This window comes from Akebia trifoliata, chromosome 14, assembly GCF_017979445.1.
Source record: "Akebia trifoliata isolate Shusen 1 chromosome 14, ASM1797944v1, whole genome shotgun sequence".
Classification (NCBI taxonomy): domain Eukaryota; kingdom Viridiplantae; phylum Streptophyta; class Magnoliopsida; order Ranunculales; family Lardizabalaceae; genus Akebia; species Akebia trifoliata.
Window position 1 is genome coordinate 8511574 of NC_141388.1, and position 19157 is coordinate 8530730.

Here is a 19157-nt window from a genome sequence, read left to right on the forward strand (position 1 = left end):
TGTGCAATAAAGAATTGATAATTATTTTTGAAAAATGTTTGAGGAGGACTTAAAAACTCTTGATAAATATTAGAATAGAAGATCTTTCTCTTCAAAGTGGTTGATGATTCTACATCTTCTATTAGCGAACACTTGAACAAGTAAACATACTTTTGAAGATCCTACAATGTTCAAGATGATTTCTGATTTTTTTGACTTCAACATTGTCTTCGTTGGATGTAAGCTCTTGGTTAAAAAATGAATATTGTGGCTTGAATGGTTATGCATTTTCTAGTTTCTACACAAGCTTCCTTTTGAATTTTTCTTTTTGATAGGACCTTTCCTCCCCTTTGATGATGCCCTAATTTTTGCCTAGATCGCCTCTTTAGGTTTTCAATCTAGCCGGCTTTATTTTTCTTTTCTGATGATGCCTTGATTTTTGTCTAGGTCGCCTTTTCAGGTTTTCAACCTAGCAGGCTTTCTTTTTTTATGGTTATGCCCTAAATTTTGCCTAAGTCGCCTTTTCGGATTTTCGACTTAGCGGGCTTCTCTTTTTTTCTTGATGATCTTGAATAACTAACTCGACAACTTCTTAGTTCCTTATACCTTAACCGAATCAATTAACATTCAGGAGGACTTAATAGGTAGGCTTAGGACATGGTTTAGAAAGAAAGGGTAAAAGGCTCAACTTCCCAAAATGCCCCTAGTCTAATATTATCTTTTTTTTGTCATTATTTTCTGTAAATTCTTTTGACTCTTTTTTTTATGCCCCTAGTTTGGCATTCTTTTTCTTTTTTTTGCTAATGCCCCTAGTTTGACATTATCTTCTTTTGAACCTTTTAATAGAGGATTTTCCTTTTAGATGATACTTTCCTTAAGAGAATATATTTTTTTTCATGACCGGGCCTGAAGTAATTTCTCAGGTTGCCTACGTACCCCAAATATATTTATTTTTTCTTTTGGGATCAGGTCAAAACGTAGTTCATACTAAGATTCCCTCCTAAGGTTGGTCGGTATGGTTTAGAAAGAAGAGGCTATTTTATTTTTCTTTTAAAAGGCTGCGAGGGGCTAAAGAAAGTTTTTTTTTTCTTTTTTGGTAAGATATGATAATTGTTCGATCAAAGAAGGCCTCCTTTGGTGAATATTGCTTGACTTGGTCAAAGTTTCAGGAATTCGATATTTGGATTGCTCTGTCGAGTAAGGTTTCCTTTTGAAGAATGAATATTCTTTAGTCTTCTTCTGTGAAATCGAGTATGATCGAGTTTTCTGATTATTCAACTCTTCTAGAACTTCAAGAAAATCTTTTATTCTTTTGTGAAAGAGAACTCTCTTCTTTTGAGTGAGAAACATGGTAGATCCACTTGTAAGTCTTAGCATCTTTGTTGATGCTTTCAGCTATATCATTTTTTACCGATAATCTTTGACTTTGAAATCACTCTTGACTTGATCTATGTTTTTGTGTGTAATTCATCCATATATCTTTATGAGACCATGCAAGAACATTGTTTGAATTTCTCAGGTAAGTTTACTATTCTCTCATGTTCTCCTGAGGATAACGTATTACCAATTTGCACTTCTTGAGTATACTCTTTAATTCCAATATTTATCAAATTTGGTTAGTGAGCTTTAAGTCATTTCTCATGTTAGATTTTATATTCACATCATTATTGCACACATGATAATCAAAAGCTTCTTTATTTATTGGAATTGAAAAGAACATAGACTGACAAACCTTACTAAAACCCAAAAATAAAAATGAAGAACTGAATTCAAAGACTGACGCAACTAAAGCTAAAAGAAACTAAAAAGACTTAAAAGACGACATCATTCTGAATGGAGGGACACAATTCTAGAGTCTATGCCACTTCGATTATCTTCGATGAATGACTTGAACTTGCCTGCTTTTACTATCTCTTCATATTCTGATTCAAATCTGTCAGATGGGGGACAACCCGTTGCTTTAATAATTTCTCTGTTCTTCAGTTTTGCCACTGCCTTAGGGTAGTTGAGCTCATTCTGGCATGGAGCGAATGCACTGTTAAGACCGATTGGGTGAATGAAGGAAACTAGGTCAACTTATTCGAGTTTGGATATTGATATTAGGTTTAGAGTAGGAGGGAGTTGATTTTGAAAAGTAGGCAAAGGGTTAGTCTTAACATTGGGAGTAGTAGGAGTGGGTATGGTGATTTTTTCTTGCTCAATAAGGTCTTGGATAGCATGTCGGAGAGTAATACACCTGTCAAGAACATGACCAGGCATCTGATGGAATTCACAGAATTGCCCATTATCCATAAGGATTAGGCAAATGCTTAGGTTGTAAAGGCGTCAACAATCCCCTTTTCATCAATTTTTGATAAGCAACACTAAGGGACATTCCAAGATTGGCAAACTGTCTTCTAGGCTTAGTTTGTGAAGGCTGAGTAGTTTGAGGAGATAGTGCGAAGGAGGTGTTGGCCATTTGTAAGGAATTGACATTAGGTTTGAAATGTTTGGGTTTTGACTCAGACGAGTTACCAAAAAGTCCGAAGAATATGCATCCTCAACTTGATTTCCAGCCTCAATGAGGGATTGAAAAGTGGGAAGATACTGAGGCATCAAGTACTTGGCATATTTTGGAGTGAGATTCCTAAGGATAATATTGACTTGTTCCTTCTCTTGAGGTCGGTCCCACAATTGAGCGGCTTTAGCTCTCCATCGAGCAATGAACTCAGTGAAAGTTTCCCCGGGTTTTTGTTTAGTAGTTTCTAGGTCTCTTCTTGTGAGTTCAATATCCGTGTTAAATGAATACCTACCAATAAACTCTTTTATCAATTCATGCCACGTTTTTATCCGAGATGAGTCCAATGACATTAACCAGCGTAGGGCAGGTCCTGTAAGGGTTCTTTGAAAAAGTTGAGCCATCTGTTCTTAACTCAGACCCTGAGATTGCATTATGCCGACATAAACTTTTAAATGAGTCCTAGGGCATCCAATACCATCAAATTTCTCCATATCTGGCATTGTGAACTTCTCTGGCAGACGGACCGTGGGAAACAAGGTCATTACCCCTAATCCAAGAGTAAGATCATCGGGGTCTTTAATATTCTTCAAAGCAGTTTCAACCTGAGTTATTCGATGAGCTAGGACAGGGTCGACGTGTAACTGATCATCTTCTTGATTTTCAACGAGGTCAAACACATCCTGAGGTTCTATAGCTTTATCTTTTTCCTTTTCAATTTTTAGAGATTCAATTTGTGTTTGGACAGAAGCAATAATCTGTGCTTGAAAAGATTCTAAAATATGACGGAGTGCAGCTTCATCCATGGTACTCGTTTCTTCTTGTGACAAAGACTGACTACTTGACAATGGTACTCTAGAAAGACGGCTTTTTTCACGGACCCAAAGTGGTACAGATGGAGGTTTAGAACGTTTGGGACCAATTATTACCTAATTGGAAGTAAACCAAGGTTAACCATTGATTCTAAAGATTTGACTCTTAACCACATGATTAAAGTTTCAATATAGAATAGCCCAAATCCGATGGAAAATATCGAATTCAAATGTACTATAAGTCTATGGTGACCAAGAAAGTGAGAAAATGTTAGACACGGGTCTACCCCTGATCGGGATTGAACCTTTGATCAGACAAATTAATTTGATCATAAGATTGAGTCTTTCTATACAAAGTGGTCTGGATCTTAAAAAATGAAACCAATTAGTCAAACTGATTTGGAATTGATCAGTTGATCCATTTGTCAATTGGGCCAACTGGTTTAATTGGTTCAAATTGATCGGTACATTCCACTGATTTGGTCGAACTGATATTGCAGGTTTTATTTGATTATTCTGGATCGGTCCGCCCACTTACCTGTTGGCTGGATTGAATAAAACAACCCGGGAACACCCATAGTCAGTTCAGGTCGTGACCTATAGGAAAGCTTCTAGACTCTATGTTTACTACATGCAATGCAATTTATCTGGCCACCCTTGTCCAAGCACACCTATATACCTCTCGATACGTGGTGACTTGGTTTGATATACCATATAGGTGATAATCTAAAATCTTAACTCACTTCTCTAAAGTCAAAAACAGCCAGTTTGATCTCCAGTTGAGAGGCGACGCACAATGCTGAGCAAGGGCCCACTTAAATACCTTTCGTCTAGAATAGACGTAGTCTATCCCCCTCGTACAGTAGGGTACAACGGGGCAACATCTTGCTTAGGCACCGATTTTGACCAAGAAGTGCAATTGATATATTTAGATTATCTTTTACATACCTATGGGTACGAGTCAAGAGTTGTAGCTTTCATAAATGGCTTGGCATCCCCCGAGGGGACCGACCACGTACTAGTACTACGTTGGCAATCGGGACATGTGACTGTGTGGCTCACAATAGGTCAAAGGCTTAGGTCGCTCCAACCTGGGTGCATCAATACATCTATCAGAATCACCTGATCAGACGGTATTGATGCCCCAGTTTGATATACCCTAAGGTACGTGACTGAAGTTGTGGTTTTCATGAATGACGTCACATCTCCGAAGAGATCGGGCCACGCACTAGTGCCACGTTGGCTATATAGGATGTGTAAGTGTGCAAAATAGTAAACGTGCATGTGGTGTGTGCAAAACAGGGTGGGGTGTGCCCGGGGCCTTTTTCAAAATACATGGGCCCATGGGCTAGATTATGTCATCACATATGGATATCAAATGAATATTGATCAAGAAAATAATACAAAACCCATCACATCGAAATTAAGATGAAAGCAAACACATCACAAATATATCTGTCAAGATCATGGCAAATCAATGAATGGCATGCATATAATAATTGATCAAACAAACATTGCAATAGGCATAATTTTTATAATTTTTAAAATCCAATCAATGATCACTTTTGGGTGATCCAAAATAAATCGAGAGATTCCAATAGATGTTACATTGATGATAGAATGACAATGGTTGAGATGAGCTCACTCTCAGGAACATTAATTGTGCCAACATTAGATAAATTCAGATTTTCTGTGAATTAGGAAAATACAATCTGAACTTGCATCGATGATATCTAAGGCTCTCGATAACGAAATAGAGTGAACTCAAGTTCTAAATTAATCTACTCGATGAGATCTACATTTTATTAATAGGTGCCCAGACTTAGTTCTCACTAGAATATTCTGTAAAAACGTTTTAACATTGCTGTCCCAACCTTCATTCAGAAATAATTCTAGATTTACAGATTGAACTTGCATCGATGATATCCAAGGCTTCTGATAACGAAATTGAGTGAACTCAGATTCTAAATTAATCTACTCGATGAGATCTACATTTTATTAATAGGTAGCCAGACTTAGTTCTCATTAGAATATTCTGTAAAAACGTTTTAACATTGCTGTCCCAACCTTCATTCAGAAATAATTTCAGATTTACATATTAAACTTGCATCGATGATATCTAAGGCTTCCGATAACGAAATTGAGTGAACTCAGATTCTAAATTAATCTACTCGATGAGATCTACATTTTATTAATAGGTGCCCAGACTTAATTCTCATTAGAATATTCTATAAAAATGTTTTAACATTGCTATCCCAACCTTCATTCAACAACAATTCCAGATTTACAGATTGAACTTGCATTGATGATATCTAAGGCTTCCGATAACGAAATTGAGTGAACTCAGGTTCTAAATTAATCTACTCGAGAAGATCTAAGTTTTATTAAGAGGTTCCCAGACTTAATTCTTACTAGAATATTCTGTAAAAACGTTTTAATATTTCTGTCCAACTTTCATCATTCTATCATTTTCATAGGTCAATTTGAATCTTTCATTATTTAGGGGTCATCAAAAGTGATCTTTAATTGGGAAAAAATGCAATACCCAAAATCATCCACAATCAAGTCACAAAAATAAATAAACAGAAAATAAATAAAATAAATCGAACTAAATAATAAAAAAAACTAGATCATCTTGGCAATGCTCCCATACTTGGGGTTTTTCAAGTTTGATCCTCAATAGTCCCCAGTGGAGTCGCCACTGAAAGCGCCCTCGATCCGCGGAGTGCGTGGATCCGCTTTTGACCCTTGAGGTTTGGGAGTCGCCACCTAGTTATTACGGTCTAGGAACCAAATTTTGACTTTAAAAGGCAAATATACTAATCTACGAAGAAAAACTGAATCCGGGGATCACATTACGTGGTTGGAAGGTGTTAGGCACCAACCCCGCCCGGCCAATGCCGGTCTCTACTTAACCCAAATAAGTCTACATTGCTAACAAAAACCTAGATAGAAAAAGAAAGAAAATAAATTAAAATAAAATAAAATAGATTTTACCTTTGAACGCAACGGTTCTATTCCCTCAGATCTGACAAAAATAGCCCCTTGTACCGTTCTCTTTACTTCGTTATGTCTCCGGATCTAAATTCGGATCTCCGAGGCAAGGTATCTCTTCCTTAGATCTGGATTCTTCAAATTTTATTATCGATTTTGGGGTGTTTTTGAAGGAGTTTTAGGTGTTTTTTAAGCTAAAATCTAAGAAGGGATATTAGGTACGGAGTTGGGACTCCAAAACTCAGGTTTATGGGAGGCTAGGGGGACTTTTAGACCTACTTCTCTTAGGGTTTATGATTTTATACGAAAATAGGGTGTGAGCACCTCTATTTATATATGTTTTTAGGGGTTGATTTGGATAGAGTTAGTATTTAATTAGAGTTCTTTTAATTAGAGTTGTGTTTTAGTTAGACTTGTTTTAGGTAGAATTGTGTTTTAATTAGAATTGTTTTAGGTAGAATTGTTTTTAAGTTAGAATTCTATTAGATTGAGTTATTATTTAATTAGAACTCTATTATGACTTTTGGTCTTATTTGATTGACTTTTAATGTTTTGACTTTAGTCTTAATTGATTGACTTTTAATATCTTGACTTCAGTCTTGCTTTATTGACTTTAATTTTGACTTTAGTCTCACTTGATTGACTTTAATACCTTGACCTTAGTCTTGCTTGATTGACTTTTAATTTTTGGAGAACCCCCCTCTAAAATATCTTTAATTCTTTGGACCCCCAAATGGAGGGGTCCTTAAAGAAATATCTCACGAACCCTCAACAATTTTACTTGAAAATCCGATTGATCGATTTCTTTGGTTCAAAATTTTAAATTAATTTCAATAATGTTTCACTTTAATTATTTAATATTTTATTTATTAATTTCGAATTTTTTAATTATGAAAATTGTGAAATTACCGTTTTGCCCCCGGAGAGGACTTTTCACGTTTTAAGTCGGTTTTTAATGTTCTAGGATGTTTTAGAATCGATTTTTCGTAAGAAATTCAATGGAAATATTAGTTTGTATCATTTATAAAATTTTTTGTGTGAAATGGTCATAAACTTTATGAGGGGCATTTTCGTAATTTTGTCAAATTCTGTTAAAATTGACGAAATGATTTATTTGATTTCGATTTGTTATTTTATGTGTTCGAGAGAGTTTTCCTAAGCGTAACGTAGGCTCTAGGGTTGTTTTGAGGTTAGGGTATTTTGGTAATTTGATCAATTTTTAGTGATTTTTATCATGAAACTTCTATTTGGTCTGCAAGATGATGATTTCTATATTTCTGGGGTCGTATTTTCCTAACGTAGCGCGGTTTCTAAGGTTTTGTCAATTCGAAATACCTCATCCGGATTTCTGAAACATATCGGATAACAAAATAAAGCAATGGAATACACATCCATCATTAGGAATCATTGCGATCGGGTTGACGAGTTGATTAATCAGGCGGATGCAAAAATGGGGTGTCTACAGTCATGAAGTAAATAGATGGAAGTTTGTGCGTGTGAGTGAAATGATGTTCTCATTTCATAGAGGATTATCCTATTAAGAAGGATATCCATAGCATGTCTACACGACGAGATTGCATGCATGAAAACTTGTGTAATGTTGACCTAGGTTTTTAGGGTCATTTCATTGATGAAACCACCTTGTACTATGGCTTTTAAAATGCATGTATAAACATGGCTAGAAACTTTGTAATTCTCCATATAGAGAGGGACCCATTTTATCATCATTGTCATGAATGTTGAATGTATGTGCAAAGTACATAATATGATGCATGGTGGAATGACAAGGGTACGAAGGGCTTCAACATCCACATATTCGGTCAAACCTCCTTATATAAGGTTTAAATTCAATCTATTGTGAATGAATGAGAGTTCTCTATTACAATCTAAGGTTATCTAAAAGAAAGATAATGGAGAGTAAGTGAGTAGAAGAGGGATAGGGGAATGCAATACACTATAAAATATCTATTTTAACCCAACTTGTTATTCTCTCTTCTTATTCTTCTTGTACTTTATCTAATCTTAATGGATGTTGAAAAAGATGAATGAATAGGAAAAGGGAGGGGGTTTGAGAGTAATACGGTTCTGTAGAGGGTGAGAGAGTCTTTGGAGGGATTTTGACATAGGTTTGAGGTGAAGAAAAAGACTTGTCTCAGCTTAAGGGATGCCCTCTTTTTATAGAATTTGGAAAAACTTTTATGGGCAAAAAGATTCAACCCTAGACACATTGGTAATCAAAAGGAATTTTGCAAAGACTACCTTTTGATTTTCAAATTTGTTGAGGGGCAAATGAGAAAAATGTCACGGGTCACTAGGATCAAGTTATGTGGCTAAGTCCATGTGGGCAATGCCATATGGCTTGGTCTTGATGGTGAAGAAAAAAAAAAGTGCTAGGTAAAAAAGTAGTTTTGGAAGCATGGATAGGGGAGGGACATGTGAAAATGTGGTCTTTATTTCCCATGTTAATATGTTAAAAAACAGGGCAAATGAAAAAAAAAGTGTTAGGTGAAAAATCATTTTGTGAGCATGAATATGTGAGAGAGAGAGAGAGAGAGAGAGAGAAACAAGTGGAAAAAAAATGTGGTATTTGATTCTCGTCTAAATATATTAAAAAAGATTGGCAGATGCAAAAAATTGAAGTATTAAGTAAAAATTGATTTTAAGAGCATGAATAAAAAATAAATATGTGGAAAGTTGATCATTGGTTCTTATGTAAATATCTAAAAATGTATAGACATATGTATATTTTTAAAATGGATTATCTTAGAATGTGATATGTGGCAAAAGCAACCTAGTACATGTACTTTGATGCCTTTTGCCTTGTGAGGATAAAATTGTCCATTCCCAAGATTTTCAATATATTTACATGGGTCTCAAGCATGTTTTCTGCTCAATTTTGAATATCGGGAGTATTAAAGGGGTTTCTCAGAAAGGGGTTAACCCACCAATAGACTTTGAACATTGATCCACCAATGACAATCTTTCTTGAAAGTTGAGACCTATGAGAAGTTGGGAAGTGACAAAGCTTTTTGAGAGGACAAAAGAATAAGTGTCATCTATCCCAAGTAGTACATGGGCTAAGTTAGTGTGCTTTGGGTTTGTACTTAGATATAGACTTTGGTAAGAGGCTTTTCAATTGATGGCCTTGAGCTTTGCATCATGATGGTCTCGTGCAATTTAGGGTGTTTACATCGACAATACAAATCGTTGATATCAATCTTTGTACAAATCATTAAGATTGAACTTTTACAATCATCGACGATTCTAAATTATTGATCTTGATGTCTGGCCATGAATCATGGAGATCAATGATTCAAATTGTTGATATTGACCTTATTACAATCGACAATCTCAACTTTCCAACATGAATCATCGAGATCAATGTTTTGAATCATCAATCGCGAGGATTTGGGTTTGTACTTTTATTAGATAAGGGGTATTTTACTAATTGAGTTGTCAGGATATCACCCAAACTCAGGGTGCATTTAGAAAGACATTCCTACCTCATAGTGTATTAAGTAATTTTCGAAAAAAAAAATGGTTATTCCATCCATTGGACATCTATTACATTATATATTGGTGTGTGAAAAGAAAAAATCTGGTGTGCCAAGAAATGAGTAAGCACAAATCCTCATACAGTCATACTCCACCCATTTGTGTTAGAAAGACATTCCTACCGCAAAGTTAAGTAATTTTCAGGAAAATGGTTATACCATCCATTGGACATCTATTACATTATATAATTGGTGTGTGAAATGAAAAAAATGGTGTGACAATAAATGAGCGAGCACACACCCTCATACAATCATAGTCCACCCATTCGTATTAGTTTTGCCTTTGTTCTATTTAGGGTATCTCTATTTGCACACACCTAAATGCCTCATTGTAACCCTTACTTGCGATACCCAACTCACTTGTGATACTCACCTTAAAGACAAAATGTCTCATTACATACACCCAATTCTTGTTTTTTTGTCTAGTTCTCATTACACTTACTAAACACTTCTCATTATTGCAATATTTAGTAGGCACTTACCAATCCTATACATAGAGATTTGGTATTGGCACACCGACCACAAAATTTTAATTGAGAAAGTTATGTTCGTAGGTACCTACCAAATATGTTTTGTAAGGTTAGGTAGTTCCTACCGAAATTGCTGAAACAAGTTCTATCTAAATCTATAAACCAAAATCAATAAAAAAATCTCTAAGTTCTGCAATTCAAAATCATTGTTTTGGAGGTTTTAAGTGATTAAATGCAAAAAAATAAAAAATAAAAAAAATCAAAGAAATAAGATAATTTGAAAAAAAAACCTAAAACTTAATCTACATCGATTCAACTTTTCACAAAACTCAAAAGGAAATAAATATGGTAAGAAAGAAGAAGTAGATTTTTTGATCAATAGGTTATAGTGGGTGCAATGAGCACATAGAAAAAGGTAAAAATAGTAAAATGATTTGTTTTTTACAACATTTTTTCACTTAAAATGGGCACAATGAAGGGAAAATTACTTAAAGGACTTTGGTGGAGGAACTTTTTTCTAAATAGTTCCTAGGTTTTGAGCGATCTCTTAATTGTCTATTTAATAAAATTTTCTTTTCTTAACAGTTCCTAGACCTCATCTCTCACATTTTTCGTAATTGAATGCCTTAATTGTTCAAACTCATCATTTTCATATACAAAAATTGGATTTTTGGCATCTCAATCGAGTTTCGGAGACTCCATTTTGCCGGATAAGATTTAAGAAGGACAAAAATGTAATTTTCAAAGAATTTTTTTTCCAATCATTTTGAAGACGTATGTAAAAAAATTAAGATTTTTTCAAATATTTTTTTCTTAGTTTTTAGATGAAAATCGATCAAGAATGACTCTTTTGGGTTGAAATCATCTAAATAAATCATTATCTCAAGTTTTTAGTCAATCTTTCTATGTATTTTATTAAAAAAAAAAAATTGAAAATTGAAAATGGGTGAGTTTTACTAGTGTCGAATTCACCACTTTTTATTTGAACTCAACAGTAAATAAAAGGTGTTGAGTTCAATAGTAAATAAAAATAGGTGAGCTTTACACTAAAAATTGTGAACTCGACGTTAAATAAATAAAACGTCGAGTTCGACAATAAATAAAAAGTGGTGAACTTGACAATGAATAAAAAAGTGACAAGTTTGCCAAATGAAGGACCATTAAAAAAAAAAATCCTATCAAACAATCATGCAAAACTCAGGGATTATTGAGAAATAAATCCCTCCATTAGGGTACTTAGAGTAATTTTCCTTACAATGGACCAATTAGGTGCGTGCAAATAGAGCCACCCCACTATCAAGGTTGCGCTGTTTTTTACACACTTTTAAAACACGGAATCCTATTCGAACGCGAGAAAGATATTTTTGTAAATTAGAGAGATTTGTTTTTTTTAATTTCAGTTAAAAAAAACATTATAAAGCCTCAGTCCGTAAATGTTCCTTCTCAGACTTCTTTTCGTCGGTTATACACACTTTCTATGGTAGCCGAAGCTTCTAGAATTTCCTTTTGTAATTAGGGTTAGGGCATCGTTTCGTTTCTGTTTCAAAATCGAAAGATTTCGTAACAAAAACACAGTATTCAAAAAGAGATTGTTCGAAAAAACAATCAAATTCGATGAGAATCCAAACCAATTTCTGCAGATTTGGGATTTGCGGTTGTGGTTTACATGCTAGGGTTTGATCTTTCAAACCAGAGGAGGAGGTTTAAGAGAAAAAGCACAAATTGGTTAATTCGATGAAATAATGGCTAAATTCCACACCAATCTTACAGGAAACAAGAGAAGATTTTCAATTTCTGATGCAACACAAGATTCTTCCTCGAAATCCATTAATGAGACGGTGAATGGCTCGCATGAGTACTCGATCAAAGGTTACTCTCTTGCGAAGGGGATGGGTGCTGGGAAATACATATCGAGTGACACCTTCACGGTTGGAGGGTACGAATGGGCAATTTACTTCTATCCTGATGGTAAGAATCTCGAGGATAATTCGATGTATGTTTCAGCGTTTATCGCACTTGTGAGCGATGGTACTGACGTGAGGGCGTTGTTCGAATTGACATTGTTGGATCAGAGTGGGAAAGGGAAGCATAAGGTTCATAGTCACTTCGATCGAGCATTAGAGAGCGGTCCATATACTTTGAAGTATAGAGGAAGCATGTGGTAATAATCTTTTTGGTTCTGAATTAGGGGTTTTTTAATGATATTTTAGTGTGGAAAATGTGTTTTATTTGAAGAAATTGGGTTTCTTAACTTTCTTCTTCAAATTGATAGATATGTTTTGTTGAACTTTGGGTTTCTTTCTATGGGTTTTCTTCTTGGCTTGATATTTTGAAGTATAGAGGAAGCATGTTGTAATCTTTTTGTTCTGAATTAGGGTTTTAAAAAGAGAGAGTTTAGTGTGGATAATGTGTTTTATTTCAAATAGGGTTTCTTAACTTTCTTCTTCAAATTCATAGATATGGTTTTGTTAAACTTTGTTATTCTTTATATGGGTTTTCTTCTTGAATTGATATATTTGGTTAATGTACTATGGATAAACTCTCAAATCTATTCCTTGCTTTTAAATCTTTTAGATGAGACTCTGAGGCATACTAGCTAGATCTCCACTGTGATTCACCCAACTCAATGACTTGTCTTGTCTGAGATTTTGAAAAATCTCCTCTTTTAAAACCAGTATAGATGGGTTTTGGTCTTTTTAATATAAATATTTAAGAATTTAAATGTATGCATCTATGAAATGAGATTTTGTTATTGCAGATTTATTAATCCAGTCTACAACTGAAGAGAAACTGTTTCTTAATTATAAATGTATATTTATCAAATCCTTTGAACGTGTTCTTTTTTTTTTTTCTTATTAATAGCAGAAAAAAAAAACAGCAAACAAAAAGGAGAGGTCAAGCTGACCAACCCCAAAAAGGAAAACACAAGAAATGACAAGAAACAAAACAAAAAACACCGAGCTAAACCTTTGGTAGATTACAAACAAACTCCAAGCAAACCATGAAGCCCTAGAAAAAACCCCTTTGAACTCCTTAAAGATCTTGCACTAAAAGAACAAAAGCCCAAGGATTGACAAACATAGCTCTTGAGATGACTGCTCATTTCTTTTGAAGATTCTAGCATTTCTTTCCTTCTATACATCCCAAGTAATCGCGAACAGAGTTAAGCTCTATAACAGCCTTTTAGAAGAACGAAACCCACTTCCCAACTGAATCTACTCCCCAAAAACATCTCACACGATACCCGACATATAAGAATTCACTCCAAACAAGGAGAAAAAGTGAACCCACACCTCTTTTGCCAAGGGGCAATGCAATAGGAGATGATTTACCGATTCCTCATTTAACAGGAATCTTGGTTAGCTTGGGGAACCTCATTCTTGCTTTCTAAACGGATTCTATGGTTTCTAATTCCGTTTGCAATTTGTTGGGGTATTTGGAAAGAACGCAATCGTTGTATCTTCGAGGGGAAGGTGTCTACTATGAAAGGATTAATTCTTTCTATTTTGGAGATCTTGTTTTCTTGGTGTAAACTTTACAAGGACTTCAAGGGGGTCTTCTTTGAAGACTTTGTCGTGCGTTGGGACAGGGTGTGTTTTGTTATAGTGGGTCTAACTCAAGGGTCGATTTCCTTTTGTTTCGCTCTTTCTTTTGTTTGGTTGGTCCCCTTTGTTTTGGGTTGGTCACCTCGACCCCCTATTTTCTTATCAATAAATTATCTTTATCGATCAAAAAAAATTTAACAGGAACATGAAACAACAGTTTGGGGCCACAAAAACCTCTTTTCTTCAACTTATCTTCCGTTAGAATCCTCTCCTTCACATCTGTCCACGCAAAGAATGCCACATGTGGGAAGGTTGGGTCCCCACTTTTATTTAAGTCATTATAAAAGTCCCTCACCGAGAATAACCCTTTGCTATTAGTGTCCCAAACTCTCGAGTCTTCTCTTGTTGAATTTCCTGGCATGTTATCTAAGCAAGTCAACAACTCCAACATCTCCTAGCACGTTGAAAGAATCACCCAATCCAAGATGACTCTTTTGAGTCATCTTGGTTTTGGTGGCTGGTGATAGAATCTGAAAAGCATTGATTAAAAACCATAATCTATCCAAATTGTGGGTAAAAGATAGTGTGATCTTGTTTTGTTTATTCTTCATAGAAGATTTATTACTTTGGGAAAAGAAAGAAAGAAAATATTAACTTATAACTTCAGAGCATTGGTAGTTCTTTACTGTTTTTAAAATTTGAGTTATAATTTTGACAATACATTTCCTTTTTGTAAGTGTTCAATGTTATAAATAATCATTGCATATGAGCTACTCATTGGTTCAGTCTTGATTGCATCAATGCATTGTGTATGACTCTGTCTAATGTAACCCCATGGCTGGAACTCGCTCACAAATTAAAATTGTTCCAACCTGTAATACCTTTATCGAGATTACATGTCAGTATTTCAGCACTTGATTTTGTGTGAAAATTAATTTGTTGCATTTGTTTCAGGGGTTATAAGAGATTCTTTAAAAGAACAACTTTAGAGACGTCAGATTTTCTCAAAGATGATTGCCTTGCCATGCAATGCACTGTGGGAGTTGTTAGAACTCGTAGTGAGGGACCCAAAGATTATACCATTCCCATACCACCATCAGACATGGGTCAAAATCTCAAGGAGATGCTGGAATCCGGCATTGGTTCTGATATAATTTTTGAGGTTGGCGAAGATACGTTCAAAGCTCATAAGTTGATACTTGCTGCTCGCTCTCCGGTATTTAAAGCCCAGTTTTTTGGGATGATTGGAAACCCAAACATGGATAAAGTAGTAGTGGAGGATGTTGAACCCTCTGTTTTCAAGGTAATAATTCTCGAATCTCTTATTTCTGTTGTCAATTTTCCATTTCTCATATGCTTTCTATTTGTTTTACTTCTTTTGGTGACTAAGATGGACCTTACATGTTCTTTTGCAGGCCATGCTCCTATTTATGTACTCAGATGAGTTTCCTGATATGCATGAACTTGCAGGCTCAGTCCCTGTATGCACGTCTACATTAATGGTGCAGCATCTCTTAGCTGCAGCAGATCGCTTTGGTTTGGATCGACTGAAACTTTTATGTGAAGCAAAATTATGTGAAGAAGTCACTGCAAACACTGTAGCGACAACACTGGCACTAGCAGAGCAGCACCATTGTTTGCAACTGAAAACTGTCTGTTTAAAATTTGCAGCTGCTCCAGGAAACTTGGGAGGTATTCCTTATCCATATAATTTGAGCAATGCATTTTTGGGTCATGCACTCCAAAATTTGATTTATAAAAGCATTTTCAATTCCTTCACATGCACCAATTGCATATTGTAAATGTCCAAAATATTCTTGCATTTGTTTTTCAATATCTGATTGTGATCTCAAGATGGATAACAAATCGTAGGAGAATCACTTTCATCCCATACATTATAAAGAATTCACGCCCTTTGAATAAAAAATCAGCAGCTTTGCCCCTAGAATTGGCTTAGGTTGTATAGCATGTAGTTTACTTTTAACTGAATGTGTAGGACCCATGTTGCAGTCTGGGGGGAACTTTCATTAAATGGGAAAAACAGAAATTCCAAGAGAAAATATAATGCGAGGGTCTCTACATGAAACTATTGGAGTTTTCATCTCACATTCACGTGTTTGGGTGTAGGTGTGGGTGGGAAGGGGGTGCCTCATCATACTTGAGGGGCACAATAATCATTGCTTGATTGTGAGTGAACACTAGGCAGCATCAAGTATCAACTAATGCAGCAGAGGTTGACGCCTATATTCCTAAAAGCCTTAGCAGGGCTTTGATTACTATTTCAACTGAAATCCCACTCTTCAACAATGTGAGTAGTAGCAGAATCAATTACCATGGATCACTTCTTAGATCGTCCTGTTTTTGAAGTTTGACGATTCAATGTGAATCAGATGCCATTAATACATAATTGGAGGATGTGGAATGTGCAATATATGCGCTTGCTAAAATTAATCAGTGATTCTCCTTTCATCATGTGAAAATCAGAAGATCAAATGCAAAGGTTGAGCACCACTGGTTTGTGATATTGGAGGGGACGAGTTAGAGATCACAATCCTGGGTTGAGTGATTAAAGGAATGCCACATCTCTACACTTACGATCCATGGTAATAACTTGCGCGCGCGCGCGCGGGGGGGGGGGGGGGGGGAATCGATGAGAGGGGGTAGTGGAATTTTATTCGTAATGCATATCCTTCAAATAACTATTGGATTGCCTACATTTTTAATGGTATTTCAGACCTAGTCTGTTGGTTTGTGAGAGTTTGACGATGAGGTTGTGACTCTTTTTTAGAGTATAGAGGGAGGGAGACTATACAAACCAAATCTTTATCTTAGAAGGGAGGGGAGAGGATATATTTTGACACCCTTCTTTTCAAGTTTGGGATTGTGGATGAAGGTGCCAGCTTGCGAAGTTGGGTAAAGTTTTGAGTGTTGATGATACGACCTGGGTTCAAAACCGGCCTCTTCACCTACTAAGTTACTAACTAAAAACTTGCTTGCTTACCAACAAAAAAAAAAGGCTTGGGCTTGTGCAGTGTTGTCAAAATGCAATCTCTGACACCCAAAATATCCCATTGCACAATATGCAATGACATATTTTTGTATGTGATGGCATACTGTCCAATGGTCATACTTGGACACAGATTTTCTTTTTTCTTTTTTAAGCTTAAACTCATTTTTCTGTTATAAATATCCCACTTCTACCCCCCAATACTCCTTTTATAACATCTCTTCCACCTAATTTCTTTCTTACTCTCACAAAGCCTCTAACTCTTTAAAATCTCATTACTTTTTCTAATACATTCTCACATAATTATAAATATTCTCTAATCTCTACTCTACGCTATAACTCCCAAAGTTCAAGTCTCTCTCAACTCTCAAGACTTAAGGAAAAAATTAAGCTACTCAAGAATCAGGACTTGAAACATTTTCTGCATTTTTTCCTCTCGCCCCCCCCCTGCAGCATATGTCACCGCATATGCGCTGTGTGAAATGGCATATGCAAACAGCATGTGCTGGTCATACACATGGTCACATATGCTATTTAACAATATTGGGTTTGTGCATGATGTGTCTCAAGTGAATCCTCAAATCTCCAACTTAACATACATTCGATGTTTTGAGTCTGGATAACACTGGTATGAAGGAGCTTTGGTGTACTTCTGTATGGTTTTGCTGAGCAAACAGATTGTTCTGCAACAAGTAAATTGGTGTTTGAGTTTGCCAAGCATGAATTGGATTACACTGTTAGTCCTAAATGTAAATTTCTGTCAGATCTTTAATCAATTTCATTTCTTAAGTTAAGACCGGATCCTTTTCTTTTAAAGCTCTGCAATGTTAGATTTTAGAAGGCATTCACCTGGAGTTATATTTTGTAATACTTTTCTAATCTCAAGCAGTTCTTTACTCTGTCTCTTTTGTTTACTGACAAATTGGCATTGTATGTTCATCAAAAATTTATTTATTTTGGGGTGCTTCTTGTATTGTGCAGCGGTTATGCAGTCAGAAGGATTTGGGTACTTGGAAGAAAGCTGCCCATCACTACTGGCAGAGCTGTTGGAGACGATTGCTGTGGTGGACGAAGAGTCAAGCCTGCTGTTGAGTGGGAAAAGGAACAGCAGCAGCGTCATCGGCCTCAATTTAGAGCACCTGATGGATCCTAATGGCAGGCACATTCGGAGGCGGCTCTAGTTAAAGCCAATCACATTATTTTGTAGGGGCGCTATTTTGTGCTAATATGATGGCCATACATTGTGTTTAAAGAAAAAGAGATTCTCTTTAGCTCAGTAGTAGTTGAGAATTGAAATGCCTCTGGGCTGCTGATCTGGCTTTTATATAAAGCTTTATCTGAGAAAGTGACTTGGTTTTTTCAACTCTCTCTCTCTCTCTCTCTCTCTCTCTCTCATGACAAATACAGACTGATAGTGCAGTGGGAGAACCCAAAATCAGCACCCTTAATATAATCCAAAATTGACGTAAATGTAACTCCAATAATATAATCCAAGCTATCCTATACATCCCCATACAGTGCAGTGGGAGAAATCAAATCAGCTCCTGTAATATATATCCCCATATCTACCAAGGTTTTAAATCTCATCCGATATGTGTTGGTATCGTCCCCCAACAAGATGGATAGACATGTCAAATGTATTGAATGAGATTTAAAACTATAGTTCATTTTTCTCATTGTTGAAGAAGACAACTAAACATATTGAAAAACTTGTCCAAGACGACTTGGTCTTGTTCATGGACAAGATGTCAAAACGAGTTTCAACACCATGATATCTACAACAATTGCCAAAATTTGGAAGAGGGGAAAGGCTATTTAGGTGCACCTGCGTGTTGATTTTTTTTTTTTTACTTTTATAAATTTAAATTATCTTTGATGGGGTTTTTAGAATGATAAGAGATCTTCTCATAAAAGTATGCATTTTTATTTAGAATGTACAAGTGGTTGGAGGGAATAATTATATTACTTTTGTTTTCTTCGTTAGTGGCTCTAGACAGGAGTCATTGAATAGTTTCAAATCAGTGAAATAAGGTATCGACTATGAGGTATCACAAACTAATTTACAAATGCGACCAATTTTCAATCTACTATAAAAAGGTGAGTGAGTTGTGAGATGTAGCTATAAAGTAGTTTATGGATTTGTAAATCAGGCAACTTAAGAGATAAGACCTTCCATAAATACCAAATGACCTTGTGTTTCTGCTTGGAGCACATTTAAATTTATCTTGGATTTAATCATCTCTTGTTTCCCCCTTATATGTACTCCAAATTCATATAATTTTGGTTAATGGATGGACAT

General features: G+C 35.6%; 1 protein-coding gene across 1 annotated transcript; it reads left to right on the forward strand.

Moving 5' to 3' along the window:
• Nucleotides 1-11735: 11735 nt before the first annotated feature.
• LOC147386025 (BTB/POZ and MATH domain-containing protein 3-like) lies at nt 11736-18221 on the forward strand. Its single transcript, XM_086422863.1, has 4 exons — nt 11736-12467; nt 14806-15154; nt 15267-15543; nt 17840-18221. The coding sequence occupies exons 1-4, from the start codon at nt 12049-12051 to the stop codon at nt 18037-18039; spliced, it is 1245 nt and encodes a 414-aa protein (XP_086278989.1). The 5' UTR covers nt 11736-12048; the 3' UTR covers nt 18040-18221.
• Nucleotides 18222-19157: the final 936 nt, after the last annotated feature.

Excerpts from the sequence above, each read along its gene's own strand:
- LOC147386025 (XM_086422863.1), top strand. The coding sequence starts at position 12,049 with ATGGCTAAATTCCACACCAATCTTACAGGAAACAAGAGAAGATTTTCA. Across the intron at positions 15,155-15,266 it reads TTGAACCCTCTGTTTTCAAG|GCCATGCTCCTATTTATGTA; the intron begins GTAATAATTCTC and ends GTTCTTTTGCAG. Across the intron at positions 15,544-17,839 it reads TGCTCCAGGAAACTTGGGAG|CGGTTATGCAGTCAGAAGGA; the intron begins GTATTCCTTATC and ends TGTATTGTGCAG.